General features: G+C 40.6%; 1 protein-coding gene and 1 long non-coding RNA gene across 2 annotated transcripts; one reads left to right on the top strand and one right to left on the bottom strand.

Annotated features, from left to right (window-relative positions):
• Positions 1-852: 852 nt before the first annotated feature.
• LOC107566938 (cyclic AMP-dependent transcription factor ATF-6 beta-like) lies at positions 853-18,863 on the bottom strand. Its single transcript, XM_016252514.1, has 16 exons — positions 18,647-18,863; positions 15,746-15,813; positions 15,221-15,299; positions 12,964-13,026; positions 12,650-12,732; positions 12,222-12,396; positions 11,302-11,481; positions 10,907-11,070; positions 8,214-8,393; positions 8,055-8,137; positions 7,843-7,903; positions 6,250-6,396; positions 3,367-3,434; positions 3,175-3,274; positions 3,002-3,086; positions 853-2,437 (listed from the first exon to the last, which is right to left on the bottom strand). Exons 1-16 carry the CDS (start codon positions 18,705-18,707, stop codon positions 2,178-2,180), a joined length of 1,857 nt encoding a protein of 618 aa, XP_016108000.1. The 5' UTR covers positions 18,708-18,863; the 3' UTR covers positions 853-2,177.
• On the top strand, positions 4,142-6,209 carry LOC107566948 (uncharacterized). The gene is made up of 3 exons (XR_001606573.1): positions 4,142-5,341; positions 5,387-5,625; positions 6,170-6,209. It is a non-coding gene; the product is annotated as an uncharacterized lncRNA (long non-coding RNA).
• Positions 18,864-24,456: the final 5,593 nt, after the last annotated feature.

The raw sequence follows: 24,456 nt of genomic DNA, 5'->3' as shown, positions 1-24,456 counted from the left end.
ATGCTCAAGATCTGCAGAAATGCTGCAGCACGCACTTTGCCTCATTTAAAAGAATAGGTTGGTGAATGTGCCCGATCATCTGTTAGTTCATTTATTCCCTTTCTTTGAAACGAGTGTCAAATATTTGCAGTTACTATTGCTAAAGGTCAACTCATGGAGAATTCTTATGTTCTGGATTTGGCCATTGGAATGATTTATGTGGTGTAGAATAGTAAGGGCTGGTAAATAAAAGGCTTGAATCCTGCAAGCAACCCTCCTATAATCGAGTCCAGGCTGCTCCAGAGAAATTGTGCCTATAATAAAAAGGGTAATGGAAATGGTTTTGTGGGCAAAAGCACATGCTCAATTAATATTCTCTTATTACATGTAAATAGTAAGTGTACTGCAAACTACGCCAATTTTATAAATTCAATTCATTTCAATTCAAGTTTATTTGTATAGTGCTTTTCACCATACAAATCAGTTTACTATTGTCATTTTGCATTATTGACACACTATTTACTTAATTAATGCTGTTCAGTTGCTTTGACACAATCTGTATTGTTAAAAGCGCTATATAAATAAAGGTGACTTGACTTAACACGCAGCATGCACGATACAAGGAAATGGTCAGTATCATCGCTTTGAGGTACGATATCTATATCAGTAAGATCAATTCCTTGCGATATAATTAAATCTAGCGTATGATTAAAACGATGAGTGGGCCCGGTGACGTTTTGCTTGACTCCAAAAGAGTTTATTAGGTCAGTAAACACAAATCCTAATGCATCATTTGTATTATCAACGTGAATGTTAAAATCTCCGACAATTAGCGCTTTATCAACAGTAACCAATAATCACAATCACTTACTTACACAGTATTTATCAAATTTATTTTCTCCTCTACAAATGAAGACAGTAGTTCAAAATTCTCATAGACAGGAAGAGAAAATTTAAGTGTTTTCCTTATGAAAGCTCATTTAAATAAAGTAAAAAAAGCAGGTTTACATTTACATACAACATCCCTCCATCACAGATAACAGAAGCATGCTAGAGCAGTTCATCATGGGAAAGTTTCATCATCATCATCATCATCATCATCAGATGGACGGAGCTAGATTTGAAAAGAAGTCATGAAGATTGCAGGCGACAAGAAAACATGAAAATATCTTCAATCAGAAGATAAAACAACTTCACAGAAAGAAAACTACTTCTGATAAAGTCTCTACAACGAAAATGTACATCTGGCCACAGATTCCCTTTGAGTTGAACACAAGAAAGTGGAGAGATCTCAGCAAACGGAGCGGGATGATGGACGGCCGGTGAAGCGCTTCTGTCAAAATCAAAACTCATTCACTAATAAAAACATTTGACTGCTACATAAACCCGTTTTGGACTGTATAAATGATTTACTTCAGTCACTTGAGTGAAATGAAACATGTGGAGATGTTAGCTGTGAAGCAGGAGCACAGGCTGATGCATAACAAAATCCCAGGATCCCCGTCCTGTTAGTGGTTCGGGACAAAAGCAGCAACACATTCAAGACAAGACACCTGCAAATGAAAACATCAACGGCAGAAGATTCTGAGACACCCTAAAATTTAGGTCATTATTTACATCAAAAACTTTGACCATCACAAGCCCTGCCATCAAAAAGAAATATCAAGCTGTAATGAGAAAGACCAGCAAACCAGCAGCTTTATACTGGACCAGCAGTCACCTGTGACAGAGCATATAGTATATATACACATGGAGAAATGTGGGACTGTGATGGACGAGAATACATACAAAATAATTTCTTATATTCAAATCAATATTTATAACGCACATCTAATAGAAGCACATCATTTTTTAAATAATCTCAATAAAAATTCGAAAAAAAAACAAGAAAAAATAAAAAAAACAAGGCATGTATAAAAAGAGAGCAGATGATACAGAAACAGGTTTGAACATAAACACAGTACTGCTAACAGGAGGGAAGGAAGCACGAGGCCACATACAGCCCACCCGCGGAAAACCCTACGCTAACCACATAAGTGCAACAGACCATGTATCATTTCACATTATCATATATCTCTGTGTCTTATATGGGTCTGATCATTTGTCCTCTTGTTTCCAGGCTTGATTTGAGAGTAAAAGTACCTTAAACTACTGCTGGAGAGTAAAGCAGAGTCTTTTGATACTGCTCTCAGACGCTCTCAATCGGATCCGCTCTGGCTGATGAAGTAACCCGCGGCCCTCCGTCTCGACGACGCCCCGCTGCCATGCAAGTGCTGCTGTCGGCTGCGGAGGGAGGTGTGGTTGCCGTGGTGATGGTGAGGGGGCGGAGCTGGGGGCGGGTCTCTGAGAGAGGGCGGGACTACAGAGGACTTGATTGGGATGATCCGGGTGTCCATCACCTCACAGTCCACCTGCATCATCATTTCATAGCCGCCCTGAGACGAGTTATACACCGAATCTACACAGGACACGAAACAAATGACAGGCTTTGAATATATAGCATTTAATGGGGAGAGTTCATAAAAATGAACATGTCATTCCAAACATCACTGAACTAGAGCTGCACGATGAATCATGACTTCTGCTTCTCTCGATTTATTAAGCATAATCGTCTGTGATATTTGCCTGCTGGTTATTTATCCTGAAACAAGCATTTATATTAAATCAATATATTTTCTGCCCAGTGATTTACCTAATCTTCCCAATCTGGCAACCGCGCGTGTGTGCTTTCTCTGCATTATGGAAAAAAAACGCTGTGACCAAATCTGGGCAAACCACGCCAGCTGACGTTCTCTTGATTTGTGCTTATATGAAAGTGCAATAATTCTGATGAAATGTAAAAAATTCAAATGACAATAATCATGTTTAATAATTGTGATCAACCATTTAACCCCTATCGTGCAGCCCCACACTGAACCTCATTGACTTTCATGCATGAGACATTTTTCAAAACATCTTTTGTTTCACAGAATAAAAACAAATACATGAGGGTGAGTAAATGATTTTCATTGCACAATCTCACCATTGATGGCCATGGCAGGCATGACCAGAGACATTTTGGGTCGAGTTGTTTTATTGTGGCTGATGGCAGGTAACAGCAGGTGATCCTACAAGAGTCAAGCATGAGAATGAGCATGAGTGAGAGGACGTGTGTGTATCCTTTCTGTCGACACAGCAGAGGTCTGCTCTTCTTACCCGTCTGAATGATACGACGTAGAAAGTGTCCTCACGCCGATCAATAGCATCCAGAAAGTCGCTGTAGCTGATCTCTGGCCCGGGCAGGACCTGCAGCTGACTATGAGGACAACCCAGGCAAATGTTTAATTAACATTTAAAATTAATTACAACATTTGCACAACTTGTTTTACTCTGAGGCTTTGTAGCTACCTTTCGATAGAACGATGAGCCTGAATTGGAAGGTACCTGGAAAAGTTTGTCTTTCTGTGCTGAGCTTTCTGCTGATGAAAGGGAAAGAACACATAAATCAAGCGAATCGTGTGTAAACTACACTAATGTGTCACAGGGCAGCTCGTCTTTGATTCACTTCATGCAACATGCCTTGGAACATGCAACATGTTGCTCTACTTACTGAACAACAATAATAGGGAACTGCACTGCACTGCTTTACACAGCACTGAATTCGGCTGCTTTGAGGGAAATTATATGGAATGCAATGGACTGACCTGAGGTACACTGTTTGAATCTGTATGATACAGGTTCTGTGTTTGAGGAGTCTGTACGATATGGGTTCTGTGTTTGAGGAGTCTGTAAGATACGGGTTCTGTGCTTGAGTGAGTCTGTACGATAGGGGTTCTGTGCTTGAGTGAGTCTGTACGGTACGGGTTCTGTGCTTGAGTGAGTCTGTACGGTACGGGTTCTGTGCTTGAGTGAGTCTGTACGGTACGGGTTCTGTGCTTGAGTGAGTCTGTATGATACGGGTTCTGTGCTTGAGTGAGTCTGTACGCTAAGGGTTCTGTGTTTGAGGAGTCTGTACGATAAGGGTTCTGTGCTTGAGTGAGTCTGTACGATACGGGTTCTGTGCTTGAGTGAGTCTGTACGATACGGGTTCTATGCTTGAGTGAGTCTGTACGATACGGGTTCTGTGCTTAAGCGAGTCTGTACAATACGGGTTCTGCGTTTGAGTGAGTCTTCTGCGTTTGAGTGAGTCTGTACGATGCGGGTTCTGTTTTTGAGTGAGTCTGTACGATACGGGTTCTGCGTTTGAGTGAGTCTTCTGCGTTTGAGTGAGTCTGTACGATGCGGGTTCTGCGTTTGAGTGAGTCTGTATGATGCGGGTTCTGTGTTTGAGTGAGTCTGTACGATACGGGTTCTGCGTTTGAGTGAGTCTTCTGCGTTTGAGTGAGTCTGTACGATGCGGGTTCTGCGTTTGAGTGAGTCTGTATGATGCGGGTTCTGTGTTTGAGTGAGTCTGTACGATACGGGTTCTGCGTTTGAGTGAGTCTTCTGCGTTTGAGTGAGTCTGTACGATGCGGGTTCTGCGTTTGAGTGAGTCTGTATGATGCGGGTTCTGTGTTTGAGTGAGTCTGTACGATACGGGTTCTGCGTTTGAGTGAGTCTTCTGCGTTTGAGTGAGTCTGTACGATGCGGGTTCTGCGTTTGAGTGAGTCTGTATGATGCGGGTTCTGTGTTTGAGTGAGTCTGTACGATACGGGTTCTGCGTTTGAGTGAGTCTTCTGCGTTTGAGTGAGTCTGTACGATGCGGGTTCTGCGTTTGAGTGAGTCTGTATGATGCGGGTTCTGTGTTTGAGTGAGTCTGTACGATACGGGTTCTGCGTTTGAGTGAGTCTTCTGCGTTTGAGTGAGTCTGTACGATGCGGGTTCTGCGTTTGAGTGAGTCTGTATGATGCGGGTTCTGTGTTTGAGTGAGTCTGTACGATACGGGTTCTGCGTTTGAGTGAGTCTTCTGCGTTTGAGTGAGTCTGTACGATGCGGGTTCTGCGTTTGAGTGAGTCTGTATGATGCGGGTTCTGTGTTTGAGTGAGTCTGTACGATACGGGTTCTGCGTTTGAGTGAGTCTTCTGCGTTTGAGTGAGTCTGTACGATGCGGGTTCTGCGTTTGAGTGAGTCTGTATGATGCGGGTTCTGTGTTTGAGTGAGTCTGTACGATACGGGTTCTGCGTTTGAGTGAGTCTTCTGCGTTTGAGTGAGTCTGTACGATGCGGGTTCTGCGTTTGAGTGAGTCTGTATGATGCGGGTTCTGTGTTTGAGTGAGTCTGTACGATACGGGTTCTGCGTTTGAGTGAGTCTTCTGCGTTTGAGTGAGTCTGTACGATGCGGGTTCTGCGTTTGAGTGAGTCTGTATGATGCGGGTTCTGTGCTTGAGTGAGTCTGTACAATAAGGGTTCTGTGTTTGAGGAGTCTGTACGGTACGGGTTCTGTGCTCGAGTGAGTCTTTACGATACGGGTTCTGTGCTTGAGTGAGTCTGTACGATACGGGTTCTGTGCTTGAGGAGTCTGTACGGTACGGGTTCTGTGCTTGAGTGAGTCTGTACAATAAGGGTTCTGTGTTTGAGGAGTCTGTACGGTACGGGTTCTGTGCTTGAGTGAGTCTGTACAATAAGGGTTCTGTGTTTGAGGAGTCTGTACGGTACGGGTTCTGTGCTTGAGTGAGTCTGTACGATAAGGGTTCTGTGTTTGTCCAAGAACTGTACTTGTCCAGAGTGAGCAAAAGGGCTGGCAGAATCCCTCTGGACCCCTCACATCCAGCACACTCCCTCTTTGAACTGTTGCCATCTGGTCGACGCTACAGAGCACTGAGCACCAGAACGACCAGACACAGGAACAGTTTCTTCCCTCAGGCCATCCATCTCATGAACACTTGACAATAACTGTGGAACACACACTATTTATTCACTCATACACTTATTTATCTAACACGCACACTCAGTCTACATTTCAATTTGCACATAATATACCTGTACATACAACTGTCTATTATTATAAACCTGTACATACAATTGTCGATTTGTATATTTTTATTCCTTAGTTACTTGTTCTATTTTTCTATTTTTTATTATCTGTGTTTTTGTTCTGTCACTGTCATTCTGTTACACTGTGGAGCTTCTGTCATGAAAACAAATTCCTCGTATGTGTAAACATACCTGGCAATAAAAAACTCATTCTGATTCTGTTTTTGAGAAGTCTGTACGATACGGGTTCTGTTTTTGAGTGAGTCTGTATGATGCAGGTTCTGTGTTTGAGTGAGTCTGCTAAAGCTTGCTGAGTCACAGAGCGGCTGTGGTTTCACACCTGAGCTATTTTAGTTTTCTTCACAACCTTCGCCTTTCCATTAGACTTCCGGTTATTCTGATGACGATGGACCCATCCTCGCAGCTCATCTGCCAACCTGATGGAGAAACGGAGAGAGAGTAAAGCACTCTGAACAAATCTGTTTGTCTTCACACAAGTATGAAAGGTATAGAAGTATCAACTTTATAGTTCCTTAAAAAAAAAAGAAAGAAAGATATTAATTGATATTTTTTAACTGCCGATCAAAAGTTTGGACATACCAACTCATTCTTTTGTATTACTATTTCAGAATAGTAATTTAATAAAAAAATATTTCAAAATTTAATATGAGAGTAAATGCTGCTCCATCTGAAAGCATGTGAAAATACCACATTTAATAACATGTTTTTACTCCAAACTCACTTCATAACGTCAGTCAAGTGTTTGAAATAAATCCTTCTGTGAGATGATGTGGCTTCTTACACAGAATAAGGCACGCAACATATTTCATAGAATTTAAGTAGTGATAAAGGCATTGCATTATAAATATACTTTAATGAAAATTATAATAATAAGAACTCAGATAAACCGTATATTGCCGTAGTCGTGTGTTTATTAGTCACGTTGAATCAATGAGAGCAGTTGAATCTTCTGTTTATTCAGCTGCAGCGATAGGCATTTTCTGGGTTTCTTCTGCGAGGCGTATTTGGAGTTTCAGCGCGAGAGCGCCCTCTGGCCTTTGGATGGAGATTTACTGCTGATCACAGAACCGTGCTTCACTGAGAGATACGCATGACAATCAGCTTATGTCGAATCGTGATCTCGATTCCATTTCGATTTATCGTGCAGCCCTACATATATGTATATATATATATATATATATCAAATCTCACTTGATGACATTCAACATAATTAACAACACATCCTCATATAAACAAGTGCTGTTTTCTGAATTAAAGTGACAGCGCACTGTTCACGGTAAAAATTAACATGGATTGACACGGAAATTTCACAATAAATGGATAGAATTAAAAGTCTACTGTGTTTCAACACGTGGCTTTGTGGCACTTTTAGATAAACAAGGCAACATGATAGATGCACTTGTGGAGGAGAAAAACAAAGTTCTTTAAGTCCCACGAGATTGCTTGTAATAAAGATTTAAATGCAAAAGAAAAGGCACGAGAGCCGACTGTTTCTGTCAGTGATGAGTTTATTTAAAATGTTTGTGATAGCCTACTTTTAACGAAAGAAATGTATAGGCTATAGGCTGTGTTTAAATGTGCTGCCACTTGCTTGAGCAACTTCTTATACAAACCTAGAAGTCAAATGCATGAACAATACATTGTTTATATCTATTGAGTTTAAACGAACGTCTATGAAAAATTGTATTACTGTACTGTGATAAAAGAGGATCACAATGCAGAAAAAGCATTTTCAGTAACAACGTTTGGATTTGAAATAAAATAATGGATAAATGTTGTTTGTGGAAAGATCAGTAGCGGACTGCAAACGTGTCCTGTGTGAAAGCACAATGAGTCCGTGCTGCTTCTGCACTGCATACGAACCGCACACGCACTACAGACGGAGGATGTGTGAAACAGCCATCAAGCAAACCTGAAGATCTTCATTACCTTGATTAACCTGATCTACACGAGTTGTACTGTATGCTTGCTGTCTGAAAACACAGTTTTTTATTCTGATGTTTCACCTGCATTGGCACAAGAACTGAAGAACCGGTTCCCAATTTCCAACCCAAGCCACCAGCAGTATGTTCTTTGCTAATGTGTTTCGTGTTTAGAGTGCGTGTTTGTAGCTGCAGCGTTTACCTGACGGGGCTGAAGGTAAAGGTGATGAAGAGGAACAGAGCCATCACACACAGAGCTCTCTTGTTGCTGCCAGACTCCGTAGCCTGTTTGGCACAACACACAATTAGACAGCATGAAAAATGTCAAAAAAATGCACCGCGTGCGGCTGCAGGGTCTGACCTCTCTCCCGGCGAGTCGCAGCCGCAGCGCTTGGTTCTCTCTGCGCAGGCGCTCGTTCTCCTGCTGCGCCTCCCGCAGCTGCGCCTCCAGGTTCTGCAGGTACTCCTTCTTCTTCTTGCGGCTCTGGCAGGCCGATTCCCGGTTCTTTATCATACGCTGCTGCCTCTTCAAAACCTTCATCTGAGGACCACAAGTGTGTATTTACTATATGCAATCACTGTAACTTCACCGCAATTGATAAATGGAGCCATTCTGCGGTTAAACAGTTTTGTCCAATGAACCATCAAAACGCATAAAAGACTATCGTCTCATTTCGCACCGCATAGTTTGAGGAACTAGCCAGCAGTGTGTTTCCTGAACGATTTCTCCCGCGGGCCGTTTCCTGGTTGCATTCGCACCAGCAGCAGGAACTCTGAAGCGGCCGACAGCGACGTCTTTGTGCATGCCGTTTACAAACATCAACATCCGGTGAATGGAGCATGACGTGATCGGAGCTGGTTTTGTGGTGCAGGGCTCCAGACTAACATTTAAAAGAAGTGGCACCAGCGCCACTAAGTTCTACAGATGGTGGCACCAGGAGCAGATTTGGTAGCGCTGGGGGTGGTGTGCAGGAGTATTAAAATATAGATCATTTAATCATAAAATTACTATTGTTTTGCATTAATAAGTGCAGTTACTAATAATATTACATGTTCATTTCTTGTTTATTGTTTATACAGATTTGACAGTAAAGCACTAAGCTTGAGTTAAGATGCATACAAAATGTATTTTTATTAACAACAGTAACAGGTGCAAAATCTAATTTTTATATAGAAAATGTATATATTCCACTCTTATTAAATGTACCATTATTCTTCTAGTATATGGAACTGACCAACTTCAGTGAGTATGTGTGGTTTAGTAGCAAATTGAAGAAAAGTGTGTTTTCCAAGGCACTTTGTGACTTTTCTTCATACACAAAAAAAGTGTAAAATTCTGACAAAATCTGATTTCTTGATGATTTGATTTTTATAATAGTGATTTTGTAATTTCAAAATATAGAGAAAAAGTATAAATTAATTACTAATAAGCCAATAAGTGCTCCTCTGCTGCCATCTACTGGTTATAATTGTGATTTGATGTATTTTTTTTAGATTTTACATAAGTGTTTGTTTACCACAAAGTATATTTTGGTCATCCCATTAAAAATAACATTCAAACTGGATCATTTTAGAGCTTTAAAGTGCTGGAAATAGTTGTGTGAAATGCTTGAAAGTCATTGAAAAGTGCTTGAAATTCTCTCTCAAAAGGTTGTACAAACCCTGAAATGAATGATGTAATGCATTAAACTATTTCTACCACAACACCATGGTTACAGTTAGCGTTACCGCTTCTGGTTTCCATACGTATGTCAGCGCTGTTTATAACACAGAATTCTGTGCATAATTTGAATGATTCTCAGTAGATCTCGCAACAACCTTATCATTGTGCAGCGAATTCAAACGCTACTCACTGGATCTCACTGAGCTCAGGCAAGTTTGTTTGCGTCGCGGTCCGAGCTGAGAAATGGAGTGGAGCTCCTGAGAAACTGGTGGGTTTCGTGATAACGGAGATGAAATGTAAACGCATTTAATGTTACAAATCATCGAGGCTGAGAAGAGAACAACACTGCAGACAACAGGTAAATGCCGTTAGCGCTGTTTTCCATGTTCGTGGAGAAAACGGTTTTAAATGGCTATTAGAGCTTTAAAGTGCTGGAAATAGTTGTGTGAAATGCTTGAAAGTCATTGAAAAGTGCTTGAAATTCTCTCTCAAAAGGTTGTACAAACCCTGAAATGAATGATGTAATGCATTAAACTATTTCTACCACAACACCATGGTTACAGTTAGCGTTACCGCTTCTGGTTTCCATACGTATGTCAGCGCTGTTTATAACACAGAATTCTGTGCATAATTTGAATGATTCTCAGTAGATCTCGCAACAACCTTATCATTGTGCAGCGAATTCAAACGCTACTCACTGGATCTCACTGAGCTCAGGCAAGTTTGTTTGCGTCGCGGTCCGAGCTGAGAAATGGAGTGGAGCTCCTGAGAAACTGGAGCCCTGTGGTGTATGGTGGGTTTCGTGATAACGGAGATGAAATGTAAACGCATTTAATGTTACAAATCATCGAGGCTGAGAAGAGAACAACACTGCAGACAACAGGTAAATGCCGTTAGCGCTGTTTTCCATGTTCGTGGAGAAAACGGTTTTAAATGGTTTTTTAAAAATGCCGGGTAGCTGGTGTTTCGTACGCGTTTGGCCATTAGCGTACACTTACGTCCCTATAGAACTGTTTTAGACCCTACTCTGAAGTAGGAGCTGATCGAATGCCCACAAACGGAGCTCCTAGAACTAAAACTGTTCCTAGTTCCTGCGGTGCGAACGCGCCAAAAAGCGGGAACTGCCGTCGATAGTTCTTGGAACTATGAAAAGGTTCCTCCATGCGAAAGCCCTTTTGGTCCTGGTCACTCTCTCAGGGTTTATTTGGTGATATTGACCGGCTGACTGTAGGTTCTCCCCGACCATTGTTTTAGTTCATCCAACTAAATATGTGCATCACAGTAACTAAAAGATCCGATTATTCATTTAAATAAATAAATGTCTACATTATTCTACATATTTTACAGTATACAGCAGGCAAAACACAGCAGCTACTGAAAGCGTCACTCACGTCGATGTCACTGCAGCTGTTTCCAGTCAGGCTGGATGCTGGGATGATGGGTTTGCTCGGGGGCGGGGCTGAGGGGCTAGTGCAGTGAAGCATGCTGGGAGACAAAGGCTCCATTTTAACAATAGCAGGAGCAGAACCCAGACACACCGACTGAGACAGAACCACTGCAGGAGACAGAGTAATCAAAACTCAAATGTGCTGGCTGCTACAGAAGCACTGCTGACATTCAACCGGTTAGAAGCAATGGCACTACTAACTTAACTATATTTGAGTAGTGTGACTCATCATAAAGAATCAAATCCACCTAAATCTGAGCTGTGTTTGCTGCTTGAGTTGAGCTCTGTATTCTCAGTACATCAGTGGTGGTGTGCTCCAGTGTCGGCAGTGGGTCTCACCGGGCGTGGTGTTCTGGTCGACGGCTGGGATGGGTACGGGAACGCTCTGCAGGAAGAGAGCTTTGGCTGGACTGGTGCTCTGAGCCACCGGCAGCGCGGCCACACACACGGGTTTGGGCTGGATCAGAGGTTTACTGCTCAGAATGCTGCTGGCCTTCAGCGACGCTGCTGAGGAGAGGACTGAACACACACAGAACAGGCCCATACTGCTCATCATTCACAGAAAAACCTCTCCAATCGCATTCAGCACACACTCAAGAACCAGCGATGTGTGGCTTCAATCACATTCAACCAGAGGACCGGCAGACAGTCTTCAGTGAATAATGACTTTTGGTGTGTTCTTCACCTGCACTTTAAACTGAGGTCAAATCAAACACATTTATTGAGCTTTGTTGTATTTCTGTGACAGGCCCTGCTCACTGTATGTGCTCATTCTATGGAAATAAGCATCAAGTGCTTTCAGTATATGTGACAAGATATTTTCATTTGCATAATATTTATTTCCTGCTGTGTTTGTTCTTGCAGAACATTCAAATGTGAGAGAACACGTCAGTCTAGAGGAACAGGAACAGAACTCACAGTTAGTCTCTCAGTGTCATGTTACTCAGAACAATCTCTTATATCGGATAGAGTCATCTGCCGTTTGCTCACTTTAAATCAAGCAAGCAGTGTGTGTGTGTGTTTGTGTGTGAGAGAGATGTAGTGTGTGTGTGTGACGTGGAGTGTGTGTGTCACACGTGAGTGTGTGTGTGAGTGTGTCTGTCACACGTGAGTGTGTGAGCTGGAGTGTGTGTGTGTGCGTGTGTCTGTGTCACACGTGAGCGTGTGTGTGTGTATATGTGTGTGCCTGTGTCACATGTGTGAGTGCGTGTGTGTGAGTGCGTGTGTGTGCGTGTGAGTGAGTGAGTGTGTGTGCAGACCTGTGGTTTGTGTGTCGAGGCTGCTGAGAGCATGTGGCTGTATGGCCAGAGGAAGGGGAGGCTGATGCAGTGGAGAGACGCTGGTGACGGTTACCTCCACACTGGTCAGCGGCGGCGAGAGCACGTCTCCATACATGTACGGTGGAGTGGGCGGGTTCTCACTCTTCACCGTCACCTGAAAAAGACAGAGAAACAGAGAAATGAAGACCGGAAGAGTCAGACGAGTGTCCTGATGTTTGCTCAGCTGCACTGAAGAATGCAGGAGGAAACAATGTTAACGACAGCAAACAGAGATGCATTAAACACTACTGAATCCTCCCTTCATCTCTTTAACTACTTGAAATATTTAATTTACTCATAAAAGTACTGTTTCACAGCCTGCCGCAGAGCTGCACTGTCTTGAGGGATAGACACAGAGCTGTACACACCTGAGCTTCAGGTAAAGATGAGATGGAGCTGTCAGAGGTCAGAGACGACGCAGGTGAAGGAGGTTCAGTCTTCACCTGGAAAACTACAACATACACACACAACTTACTCACATGCACTGTGGCAAAACTCACACTGTCTGAACATGAAATCATCTGTAATGATCATCTACAACTATTCTAATGCATTACCTAGAACTATTAATGAGGTTTGGCATCCTACTGAAAATAAATAAATAAATACATACATAAATTAATAATAATAAAAAGAAAAAAAAGAAAACTGCATGGGGAAGCGTGCAGACAGGGTCACTTACACATGTCCACTGTCAGAGGTTGTGTTATAGTCCTGTTATAATCCTTCATGACTGACACTTCACCTACAAATAAGGACAAAACACAAACAGGGATTGGGTTATTATTTACGCTCTCTTAACAAATAATAACATAGAGAAACACATCCCAGTTTACAGTAGCAGTTGCTGAGTTCTAAGCATCAGCATTGAATCATTACACACAACTGTTTGCAGGTCAGAGTCGTTCTGAAAAAAGCCAATAAACTGCACACTCTCCGTATTACAAACCTGCATGGTTTGCATGACCGCCTGTTAGTCTGCCGCGTTCAACCACACACATTTAATAAGGTTCTTTTAAAGAAATAAGTTAAGACATTTCCTAAAATATATATTCCAAGACGTTTGTAAGAATGTTATGAAGTGCAACTCTTGAAATGTTCTTAAGAACAGGGTTTCTGCAGACATGAACAAGTTCAATTTAAGACTTTTTAAGACCTTTTTAATACCACCTTATATGAAATTTAAGACCTAAACCTGTAATGGAAATACACATTTGATTACATACATATAAGTAATATTTAATGCATTTAAATTAAAAAGAAAACTAAATATCATTGCTGTAATTAATGAGATTTATTACAATATACAGTGAACTTTTCATGTCAGCAGACAATATTCCATACAAAATATCCCCACAAAATAACTGCATCACTGAGAAAACGTTGAATACTGATATTTGAAATAATAGAAAATGTGAAATTAAAACCTCCAGTAGGTGGCAGCAAGTCACTGTTAATAAGTGAGTCATTTCGATTGAACCGAATCATTTAAACGGTTGATTCATTCAGGAAAAAATGCTGTCATGTTGCTCAAAGTCGCAAAACAGCGCTGTGGTTTTGTTTGGAATTATTTTTGTTGTCGAAATAGTGCAAAAACAGGCAATATGGTGTCTAAAACGTAAGTCACTTAATAAAACCTCTAGTTTACTGAACTGCTTTAAAAAAAATCTATATCACATATGTATAATTTTGGGAGAAAAAAGAGGCACTCTTCATGTGAAATTTATTAACTATATGAAGTCATTTTCTGCCCCATGTCTTAAATTTGTGATCATTCTGAATGTATTTTAATAGACTGAATCATGCAGTGAAAGAAGGCACTGTAAATGCGCGCGCGCACTAGACTTCACGCAATGCGTGCATTCTGTAGGCGTTTTGAACGGTTTTTTGCATCGTGAGAATATTGAGCAAAACAGCTCACTTGTCATGGTGTTACTTAACTATATCATGTTATGAATAAACTAAACATTCAGAATTTTTACCTCAGCGTGTTTCTGAGTTTATGTGTGCTGTTACGCTCATTTGCTCTGAAGTCTCTCACAAAAGAGACAAACAGAGTGAACCTCAACAGCGCGACCGTGATACAAGAAATACACTATCCATTATCAATCGCTGTTTACATTGAATGTAGGCTAATAAAATGAGAAGAATCATTCTCGCGTTTCAATGCTTCGCTGTTTTTTTTTTTGTCACTTATGTTTTAATCATAAAATTTCATTTGAATAAATGATTATTTTTATTGAGAACATTAAAAAGGTAGTTCGACCTATACAGTCTATGAGCTCGACCTGTATTCTGCTACTGCGATTCTCTCTGATGACGCAGTAACTTACCGCGGGGAAGAAAACATCTTTGGTCTGTCCAATGATTGTAAAGTCATTAGGTGCGTCAGACTGAAGATATTTTAGCAGTAATGGGACCAAAAATAATTAAGACCCATCGAATCCGAATTTAAGACATTTTATGACTTAAGGCCTTATATTAGGAAAACGTTATTGAAGACATTTTAAGACTTTTTAAGGACCCGCGGACAATTTTTAGCGCAAACAGTTTGATAGGTGTTGCTTTTAAAGAGCCAGTCTCAAGATGGAGTGATCGGTTTCATTTGTGCGTGGTCTTCCTGTGCTCTCTCTACAGAGTGAATTCCAACTGTGTGTGTGTGTGTGTGTGAGTGAGTGAGTGAGTGAGTGAGTGAGTGAGTGAGTGAGTGAGTGAGTGAGTGAGTGAGAGAGATTACATTTTATTATATGCATCTGGTGTTATGTTGTAATGCTTAATTACAGCAAATTCTGAAACTGAAATTTACTCATTTGTGAACTATTTTAATATGGACCTTCAAATAATTTCTTTGACAATAGGAGTGAAAGAGGTTGAGAACCACTGAGCTGGAGGAAGCAATGAAATGATGGTATGATCCAGAGGAAGTGCTGGCGTCTCACCTGTCAGGTTGTCATCCAGGTTCTTCCACGGTGATGTGGGGTTATCAGGGTCCAGCGTGAGGACAAGATCACTGTCCAGCTGACAGACAGAGAGAGAGAGAGACAGCCGTGTGCATATTCACTCAGTCTCATGATCACAGACTAGTTTACAGCAGCCAAACACTACAACTCTCCTGCTGTGTTACTCTTATTATGCCACATTTTCAGGACAGTATTTTCTGGAGTCTGTTGCTAATGGCAATAAAATGTCACAGCTATTGAGCCTATTTATTTGATTAAAACACCTGCACTGTAAACATTCCCCCAGTAAAGTGTGTTGATGGTGATGCTTAGACTGAGGAATGAGCTTTTCTGTGTCTCTCTGTGAGAACAGATCAGGTGGATCTGAAGAGACAGAGAGCGTGACAAACATTTACAACGGAGACTGTGACGGGAAATGATTGATTCCTCAGCCTCTGACAGCCGGACTTCTTCAAACTCAAACACATACTTATTCACATCAGTGTGTGTGTGTTGTGAACGTACCGATGTGTCATATTTCAGTTCTCCGGTGAAATCCTCCTCCATATCCTCACACTGATACAGACAGGCATCTGAGAGACAAAGAGACATGAACAGATTATGTGTATATAATAAGAATGAAACATGATGCTTTAAGAGCTGGAGGGTGTCAACTGTTTGTGTTCAGGATTTTTGGGGCGGGGCCATGCCTAGCACTATAATAAGAGGCGTGTTCGACTGGAAGCAGCTTTGATGTGACATCACAGTCCCGTGAGAGCTCTAGAGAGCAGACGCTCCCGATGCTTTCGAATGGCTCTCGCGGTACTCTAAAGGGTTAGTTCACCCAAAAATGAAAATTAGGCTGCGTTTTACTCACCCCGAGGCATCCTAGGTGTATGTGACTTTTTTTCTTTCAGACGAATCCAGTAAGAGTTTTTTAAAAAGTGTCTTTGATCTTTCAAGCTGTTTAATGCCACACAACGGGTGTTGCATTGCTTCAGTCCAAAAGAAGTTAAATAAAAATCGCCCATCCATAAAAAAAAAAGTGTCTCACACGGCTCCGGGGGGTGAACAAAGGCCTTCTGTAGCGAATCGATGCATTTTTGTAAGAAAAATATCCAGTCAAAACGTAATAATCACTTTAATGTAGCTTGTACTCACTGTTGTACACAGAAGCAGCTCGGGGAGGATGACGTATGAGTTCAGTGCTGCGCATAGTTGGGTAAACTTCAATAGCGGTGAAAGGGAGACTACCACAAATGTTTTTTTGCATCGCATTTGCTGAAATAGCAAAAGAAGCATTATGGTCCATGACAGAGTTTTCATGACTTTCAAAAAAAAAAAAAAGAAAAGGAAATAAAGAGAGAGAGAGACTGATAACGGCAGTCAGAGAGAACGAGGTCAAATTTACCGTCACACACCCTCACATTAGTGTTAACTAGCTGTTTTGTATTTTAATGCAAAGATAATATAATACAAAGTGTAGTGTTAAAAATGTACATAAATAAAAAATAAAAATACAAAAACCTTTGGGGGATTTATGATGCTGGTGACTGTTGAAACGCATCACCACAGTCTCGTGAAAAGGGTCCATTGTTAACAATACACTAATTACAAAAATACAATAAAAAAATTTGTAAAATGGGTGCAATTACTTTTCTGAGACGCTGGTGACTTCTTAATTTGGGTAAGCGAACATTCACTCAGAACACCCTAACAACCACCTAGCAGCCACACAGACGCCTAACCAAACCACATAGCAACACGGTAAAGTTAGTTTTAGGTTCAATATCCGCCAGACATTCGCTTTCGCGTGCCACTGTTCTATAGAGTCGACAGTCCTACAAAGATATCTACCACGATTAGTTTTAACAATATGCAACAACTTTATATCGACTTGAAAATATTATTTATAAACCGCCTAAGTGTATTGTAGCAGCAAATTTAAACCGTAGAAAGCTTTGACGTGCTATAGCGGCGCTTGATGCATAAGGGACCTTCTGACAACTCCACCGATTGGGTTTAAAACGTCCCATGTATTTTAACTAACGTGACTTTTAACATTTAAAATAAAACATTGCCAATCTGTAAAGCGTGTAGAACTCATAGTGATTTACTACAGGTGGGATTTTGCCAATACCTTCCTTCATATATGCAGTACAGTACACAATTATGTTCATAAAAAACTACTGTAAGTACCCAAACGGCTATTCAAGGTGGTAGTACATTCCTAGTGTCCAGACTGACTTACTACAGGTGAGATTTTGCCGATATATCCCTTACTGTACATACAGTACATAATTATTCTTAGAAAAGAATTACTGTAATTCACCAAAAGGCTTTTGTTATGTTCCAACGGTTGTAGTACATTCCTAGTGGCCAGACTAACTTACTACAACTTTTGGAACATAACAGTTTTTTTGGTGAATTTCAGTAATTGTTATCTAAGAATAATTATGTATTGTGCGTACAGTAAGAAAGAAATTGGCAAAATTTCAGCTGTAGTAAGTCAGTCTGGCCACTAGGAAAGTACTAAAGCCTTTGGAACATGAAAAAACCCTTTTGGTGAATTACAGTAATTGTTTTTAAGAATAATTATGTACTGCACGTACAGTAAGTGATATAACGGCAAAATTTCACCTGTAGTAAATCAGTCTTGTAACTACAAACGTACTACAGCCTTTGTAACATGAAAAAACCCTTTTGGTGAATTACAGTAATTTTTTTCTAAGATTAATTATGTACTGCATGCACAGTAAGGAAGATACTGGCAAAATATCACCTGTAGTAAGTCAGTCTTGTAACTACAAACGTACCCTTTTGGTGAATTACAGTAATTTTTTTCTAAGATTAAGTATGTATTGTACATACAGTAAGGGAGATATTGTCTATGGCGACCTATTGGTTAAATATTTTCTGTCAGTTTGCCCACAAGGCATTTACTATGGCGTTGTAAACATAATTTGTATTAATTCTTGGACTTCGTTTTGTACTGCGAGGTAAATTTGCAGACGGTCCCTAAAGCAGCCTAGGCGAATATCACACCTATAGAACTAACTTGACCGCGCTCGCCCTGGCAACCGCCCTGGCAACCGCACACAAAGCCCCGCTGTTCTTCAGCAGATGCCAAAGCTAGGGCAGCTACTAATGCTGCAGTACTACACAATAATACAGTAAGAAAACATATCAGGAAACTCTGATTAATATATTTTCACATAATTAATCCCATTTGATCGTACAGTACAACGCTGTTAGTAATGAACGTTATTATAAAATGTTACCATTTTTATACCACGAATCGTTGATTCTTAACGTGTGTCATGTTTTGTAGCTCTAAACGGGGCAATGTCTCTCTAGCGGCTGAGCTCTGGTCTGGAGGTAATGCAGTACTGGACTGATGCGGAGTGCCTCAGTAACGCTACTCACCCCAGTCCTCGCTGGTTAGCAGGTTATCGGCGCAGAAGCGACTGTCCAGCTCCGCGGTCATCTTCACCACACTCAGCCGCAAATCACGAGTCTACCTCACGCAGCAAGCCATAGTGAATCATCCAAACCATGAAGCAGACTGCTGGATTTGACAAACTGGTTTTTGTTTAACGGTTTAGCTCGCCATACTGCACCGTCGGCCGTCGCTCGACATACGCAGACAAGGAAACTCATTTCCTTATCAGGTCCTGCCTCTTTTTGTTCTGATCGGCCAATGGGAATGCAGAACAGAAGATTGACAGGACGGCTGGCCTCTCGAAACCCAGAACGAATGCAATTGGATGACGGATGAGCCAATGGAAGGCGGGCTGTAGTCGCTGAGAAGCATTGTGAGTGACTGCTGCAGAAGCCAATAGAAACACGGTTTGAGTTCACGGAAGTTATGCATAATACGGACTGCGCCTTTGTTTCTGTATTATTGCTGTTTTTCGTGCCGAATTTCTACTTTTGCACTAAGTGTGGTTCCGTCATTTACACCTGCTGCTGTTCAGCTGTTAGTTAAGCATAAACTCGTGTGTAGAAAGTTCTTGAATCTGTAGCTCTTACAGGAGTCACGCAGGTCGTGTCAGGGTCTCTTGATTCTCTGGTGGACTCCAGCATGAGAACAGTGAGCAAGGGAACTGTCAGATGAGTTTGCATCAGTTTCGCCCACAACTGCATCCAGGGCACCCACGAAAGAGCCACTAATAATCCTTTCAGTTAAGATCTGACGACGTCTTTTATTCATATGGATGTGTAGGTAACTGTAAAGTTCACTCTATTCTCCTCCTAGTTGTATTTCTGGAGAAATTGGTGAATTTATGTGATGTTAAATAAAGTGTATATTACTTTAATTATTTTAGCGAATTATTAGCATTTTATACACCGTTTTTTTTTTTAGTTCTACTCCTTGTTTACACTAATAAAATAATATTTTGACATCTAGAAAACAATTGTGACATAAACCTATCAAGTCACCAGCAAACCAATGCATCCTAACAAATACATATTTGAATAAACTATGTATTTTGACAAATCAATATATAAATTAATAAACTTGAACAAACCAATATATCTAGACGAATATATAGTTGCACAAACCAATATATACTTGAGCCAACCAATGTATCTTAACCAATATATAGTTGACAAAACCAGTATATGTCTGGTTATACCAATGTATTAAAAACCAATGCATTTGTCATTAAACCATACTACGACAACATCCTCATATTCAATCCTTGATGGTAATCTGAATTAGTATATTCAGGCAACCATGGTGGGTAACGCTGACAATAAATGCATAAATTATGTTTGCAGGCGATGTTCATGTAAACCAAACCTGCACAGATTTAGTGCAATACTCTTCTCTTCCTTAATGTGCATTAAACATAGCCTAACAGTGCATCGTCTGTGCATATCTGCTTACTTGAACAGGAGCATCACTAAGCAACAACTGACAGTGCGCTCTAGTTGCAGTGAATCCTCTAAGAGAATAACAGAGACTCAACAAACAATAATCATGAGGTGATACTTGCCTGGATTAACCAACCCCAATGTAAAAGGAAAGTGCCACCAAGCAACGAAGCAGCACAAGAAAAGAAAATTAGGAGTTTCAATGCCAAGTGGCAATGTTATGGCTTGTGTTTGACTTTATAAATAATATCACATGTATTGTGAAGACTGCAGGACATATGATTTTAGATACATACTGTTTGTAATCAAATGTTAGCCAAGTAATTTTAGTCAACATAAGCTCCAAAATACTGGCAAAATACTCATTTGTCAGTTTTTTTTTTTTTTTACTTTTCATGGTAAGTTAGAACAGCCAATGCAGTGAAATAATCAACTAACTACAACCAACTCTCTAGTCCTCAAAACTTAAAAAAAGATCATACCTTTAGCATACTCATTAGCTGTGCATTCTTCGTGGCGCAGGATGTTCAACGTAACGTGATAGATAGAATACGCCAATCAAAATGTGCTTTTTGAAAACTTTGTGAAACAGACCTAACTAAAATGTTGCTCTAGTAACCCACATTATATTAATATTAATGCTAGGAAAGGAAGCCAATACTCTTGGCAATTGTTACATGCATCTTGACTGAGGGGGCAGGATAGTCCGGTTTTCTCACAGACTGTTGAATGTGTAGGAGGTATTCGCGCTGAATGGTTTTTACTCCCCCTCTACCTGTTCTGGTTTCACCTTGTACAGTTGGACATTTTTGTCAACCATAAATATGCCACAGAACTCCATTGACTGAAGTTTTTTTTTCTTTCTTTCTAGAATCTCACTCTTCTGTCATTTTTTTTTTTTAAACAAGCAGTTAGTAAATTAATAGAGTGCAAGTGCTAGCGTGGGTCTTCGATCGGCGAACAGTATCCAGAGGGCTTGACAAGAGGGGTAGTAATCCAATAACACGAGCAATAGTCCAGACGAGGTGCAAACACAGTCCGTTACAGCAAGACAAAGGGTTAATCCAAGAAACACAGGCAGAAGGCAAACAGACAACAAGGCAACACGAAGTGACTAGACGAATGCTGCGTTCAAGTCCTCCTGGGACGTTCGTACTTACGAGCTGACAAGTCGTAATAACGACATCAGGTGCGTTCAAGTCACTTTGGTCGGAACAACATGGCGATTTCAACGAAATTCAACAATTTTTTAAACTTTACATCTACAAAATGACGAATAAAGAATGTGCGTCATTGTGTTTTTGCTTTTTTCTGTTTTTATTCAATTTATGAAGGTGATGTAAACTGAATCATTATTTGTTCTTTGGTAATTATACAATAATATAATAATTTGTATATGTAACATATAGTTTTATTTTACATTACAGTAAATTTATCATTTTATTAATTTCAACAAATTTACCATCAATACAGATGCTGCATATCTAGTCGTTGACTGCATCCAACACGTTTTCTCACTGACACGCCCCAACTCAAAAACTCGGGGCTTAAAGAAAATTTCAGTTTCCCACTCGTAATAACGACTTTGTGGTGGCGTTCATCTCATAAATACGATCTATCTGACATTACTTGAACGCACCATAAGACTAGAACTAGAACTAGAACTAGAACTAGAACTAGAACTAGAACTAGGAATGGCTCCGTAATGCAGCTATCGCTAGAAGAGTGATATGCACTAAACAATACTCGGCGTTGAATGGTGGCGTGAGACTGATTTAAATAGTGTGTGTTATTGGTAGCAGCTGTGTGTGATTGGTTTCAGGTGAGCTTGTGATTAGTGCAATGGAGCGTGGGAAATGTAGTCCAGGGTGATGTGTAACAGTCTGTGTAGTGTGAGAGTCCATGTCGAGAGCGGGTGACCTCTGGTGGTGAGTGAACGGAATTTTATAGACCGGATTTGTGACTGCAAGTCTAATAGGGGCAAGTTTTTAAAAAAAAAATAGAATTAGAATAGAGAGTGCTAGAGTTAGAGGTAAATAAAGATGGAAGAGATGTGTTTTTAGCCGATTCTTGAAGATGGCTAAGGACTCAGCTGCTCTGATTGAGTTGGGCAGGTCATTCCACCAGGAGGGAACATTTAATGTAAAAGTCAGTAAAAGTGATTTGTGCTTCATTGAGATGGCACAATAAAGCATCGTTCACTTGCAGAACGCAAGCGCCTAGAGGCACATAACTCTGAAGTAATGAATTTAGGTAAAGGGGTGCAGAGCCAGTGGTGGTTTTGTAGGCAAACATTAATGCCTTGATATTTATTCATAGCAATTCGCAAAACTAATGGAATGTGAAGCTGAAAACTGGATGACTAATTTCTTCCTGCTAAATTCTGGAAAAAACAGTGGTTTTAATTATTGGACCAAAAACCTCTGCATGTAATAACCTAGAACACTGTCTAACACTTGATGGCTGCTCTGTCAATTCTTTGTCATCAGTTAGGAACCTAGGTGTGCTATTTGATAGCAATCTTTCCTTTGAAAACCATGTTTGTAGCATTTGTAAAACCACATTTTTCCATCTCAAAAATATATCTAAATTACGACCTATGCTCTCAATGTCAAATGCAGAAATGTTAATCCATGCGTTTATGACCTCAAGGTTAGATTATTGTAATGCTTTATTGGGTGTTTGTTCTGCGCGCTTAATAAACAAACTCCAGCTGGTCCAAAATGCAGCAGCTAGAGTTCTTACTAGAACCAGGAAGTATGATCATATTAGCCCGGTTCTGTCAACACTGCACTGGCTCCCTATTAAACATCGTTTAGATTTTAAAATCCTGCTAATTACTTATAAAGCCCTGAATGGTTTAGCTCCTCCGTATTTGAATGAGCTCTTATTGCATTGTAGTCCTTCACGTCCGCTGCGTTCTCAAAACTCTGGCAATTTGATAATACCTAGAATATCAAAATCAACTGCGGGCGGCAGATCCTTTTCCTATTTAGTGCCCAAACTCTGGAATAACCTACCTAACATTGTTCGGGAGGCAGACACACTCTGTCAGTTTAAATCTAGATTAAAGACCCATCTCTTTAACCTGGCTTACACATAACACATTAATACGCTTCTAATATTCAAATCCGTTAAAGGATTTTTAGGCTGCATTAATTAGGACAACCGGAACCGGGAACACTTCTCATAACACCTGATGTACTTGCTACATCGCTAGAAGAATGGCATCTACGCGAATATTAATGTTTCTTTCTTATTCCGAGGTCACCGTAGCCACCAGATCCAGCATATATCCAGATCAGATGGTGGATCAGCACCTAGAGACGACCTCTACATCCCTGAATGTCAGCGGAGACCAAGTCAACTAGATACACCCCAGAGACAGTTCCCCGGCAAAGACCTCATCACCTCGACGACCATCGACCACGATTTGGCGGTTGGCTGCGATTTTTAATGCACAGCTTGTCAGTGAAGTATGGTTGTATGCTGCTGCATCTAAAAGCTAGAGGTTGCTCTCGCGCAGAAACTCCAAACATGCCCCGCAGAAGAAGTACCATAACACGCCTATGGGCATCATTCTATCACTGTTCTTCAAGTCTTCTCAGGTATTTTCATGATAATAAAGTATATTTATAATGATGATGTCTGATGAGTGTTGCTTTTACAAATGCACATTATAAGCGACTCAAACTTGTAGTGATTTCAGATGGAGCAGCACTTTCTACTGATCAGAGAGCCGTGCTTCAGGATAAGCTGCGCATAAAAACATAATCGCAGCCTTTGCGATATCATAATTGCACTAGACAGGTCGATTTACACGAGATTTAGTGTTAATTGCAATTTATCGGGCAGCCTTATTGACAAAATATTTTACAAACACACTGTAGTTTTACAAACACACTGTAAAGCTACTGTGACACAACCAGTATTGTATAAAGCGCTATACAAATAAAGGTGACTTGATTTGATTCTACCTGTCCCCGAAAGGCTCGGACTCTTTCAGGTAGGCATTGTATTGTTGTATGTTGAGTAAGTGCATAATACTTTGTGTTGTCGGTAAGTGATCTGACGATTGAAGCGTAGTTGGCTATGAAGCTACAGTAATGCCCACAGAAATCCAGAAAATATCTTAATGACTTAAGGTTTGTGCGATGCGGCTTGGTGCTGACTTGTCATGGTCTGTCCCAATGTCCTCAGATACTATATGTCCCACATACTCACCTTGGCATTTGTCCAATTACCCTTTCAGACCCACTTTCTCTAATATGTCGAAGACCTTTAGAAGTCTTTCCTTGTGCTCGTCCAGCAACTTTCCAAAGATTATCAGGTCATTCACATAGACTAGGACCTGA

Source organism: Sinocyclocheilus grahami, unplaced genomic scaffold (assembly GCF_001515645.1).
Source record: "Sinocyclocheilus grahami isolate Dianchi unplaced genomic scaffold, SAMN03320097.WGS_v1.1 scaffold1116.1, whole genome shotgun sequence".
Lineage (NCBI taxonomy): Eukaryota > Metazoa > Chordata > Actinopteri > Cypriniformes > Cyprinidae > Sinocyclocheilus > Sinocyclocheilus grahami.
The sequence above is the reverse complement of the archived record's forward strand: the minus strand, read 5'-3'. Positions and strand labels throughout refer to the sequence as shown.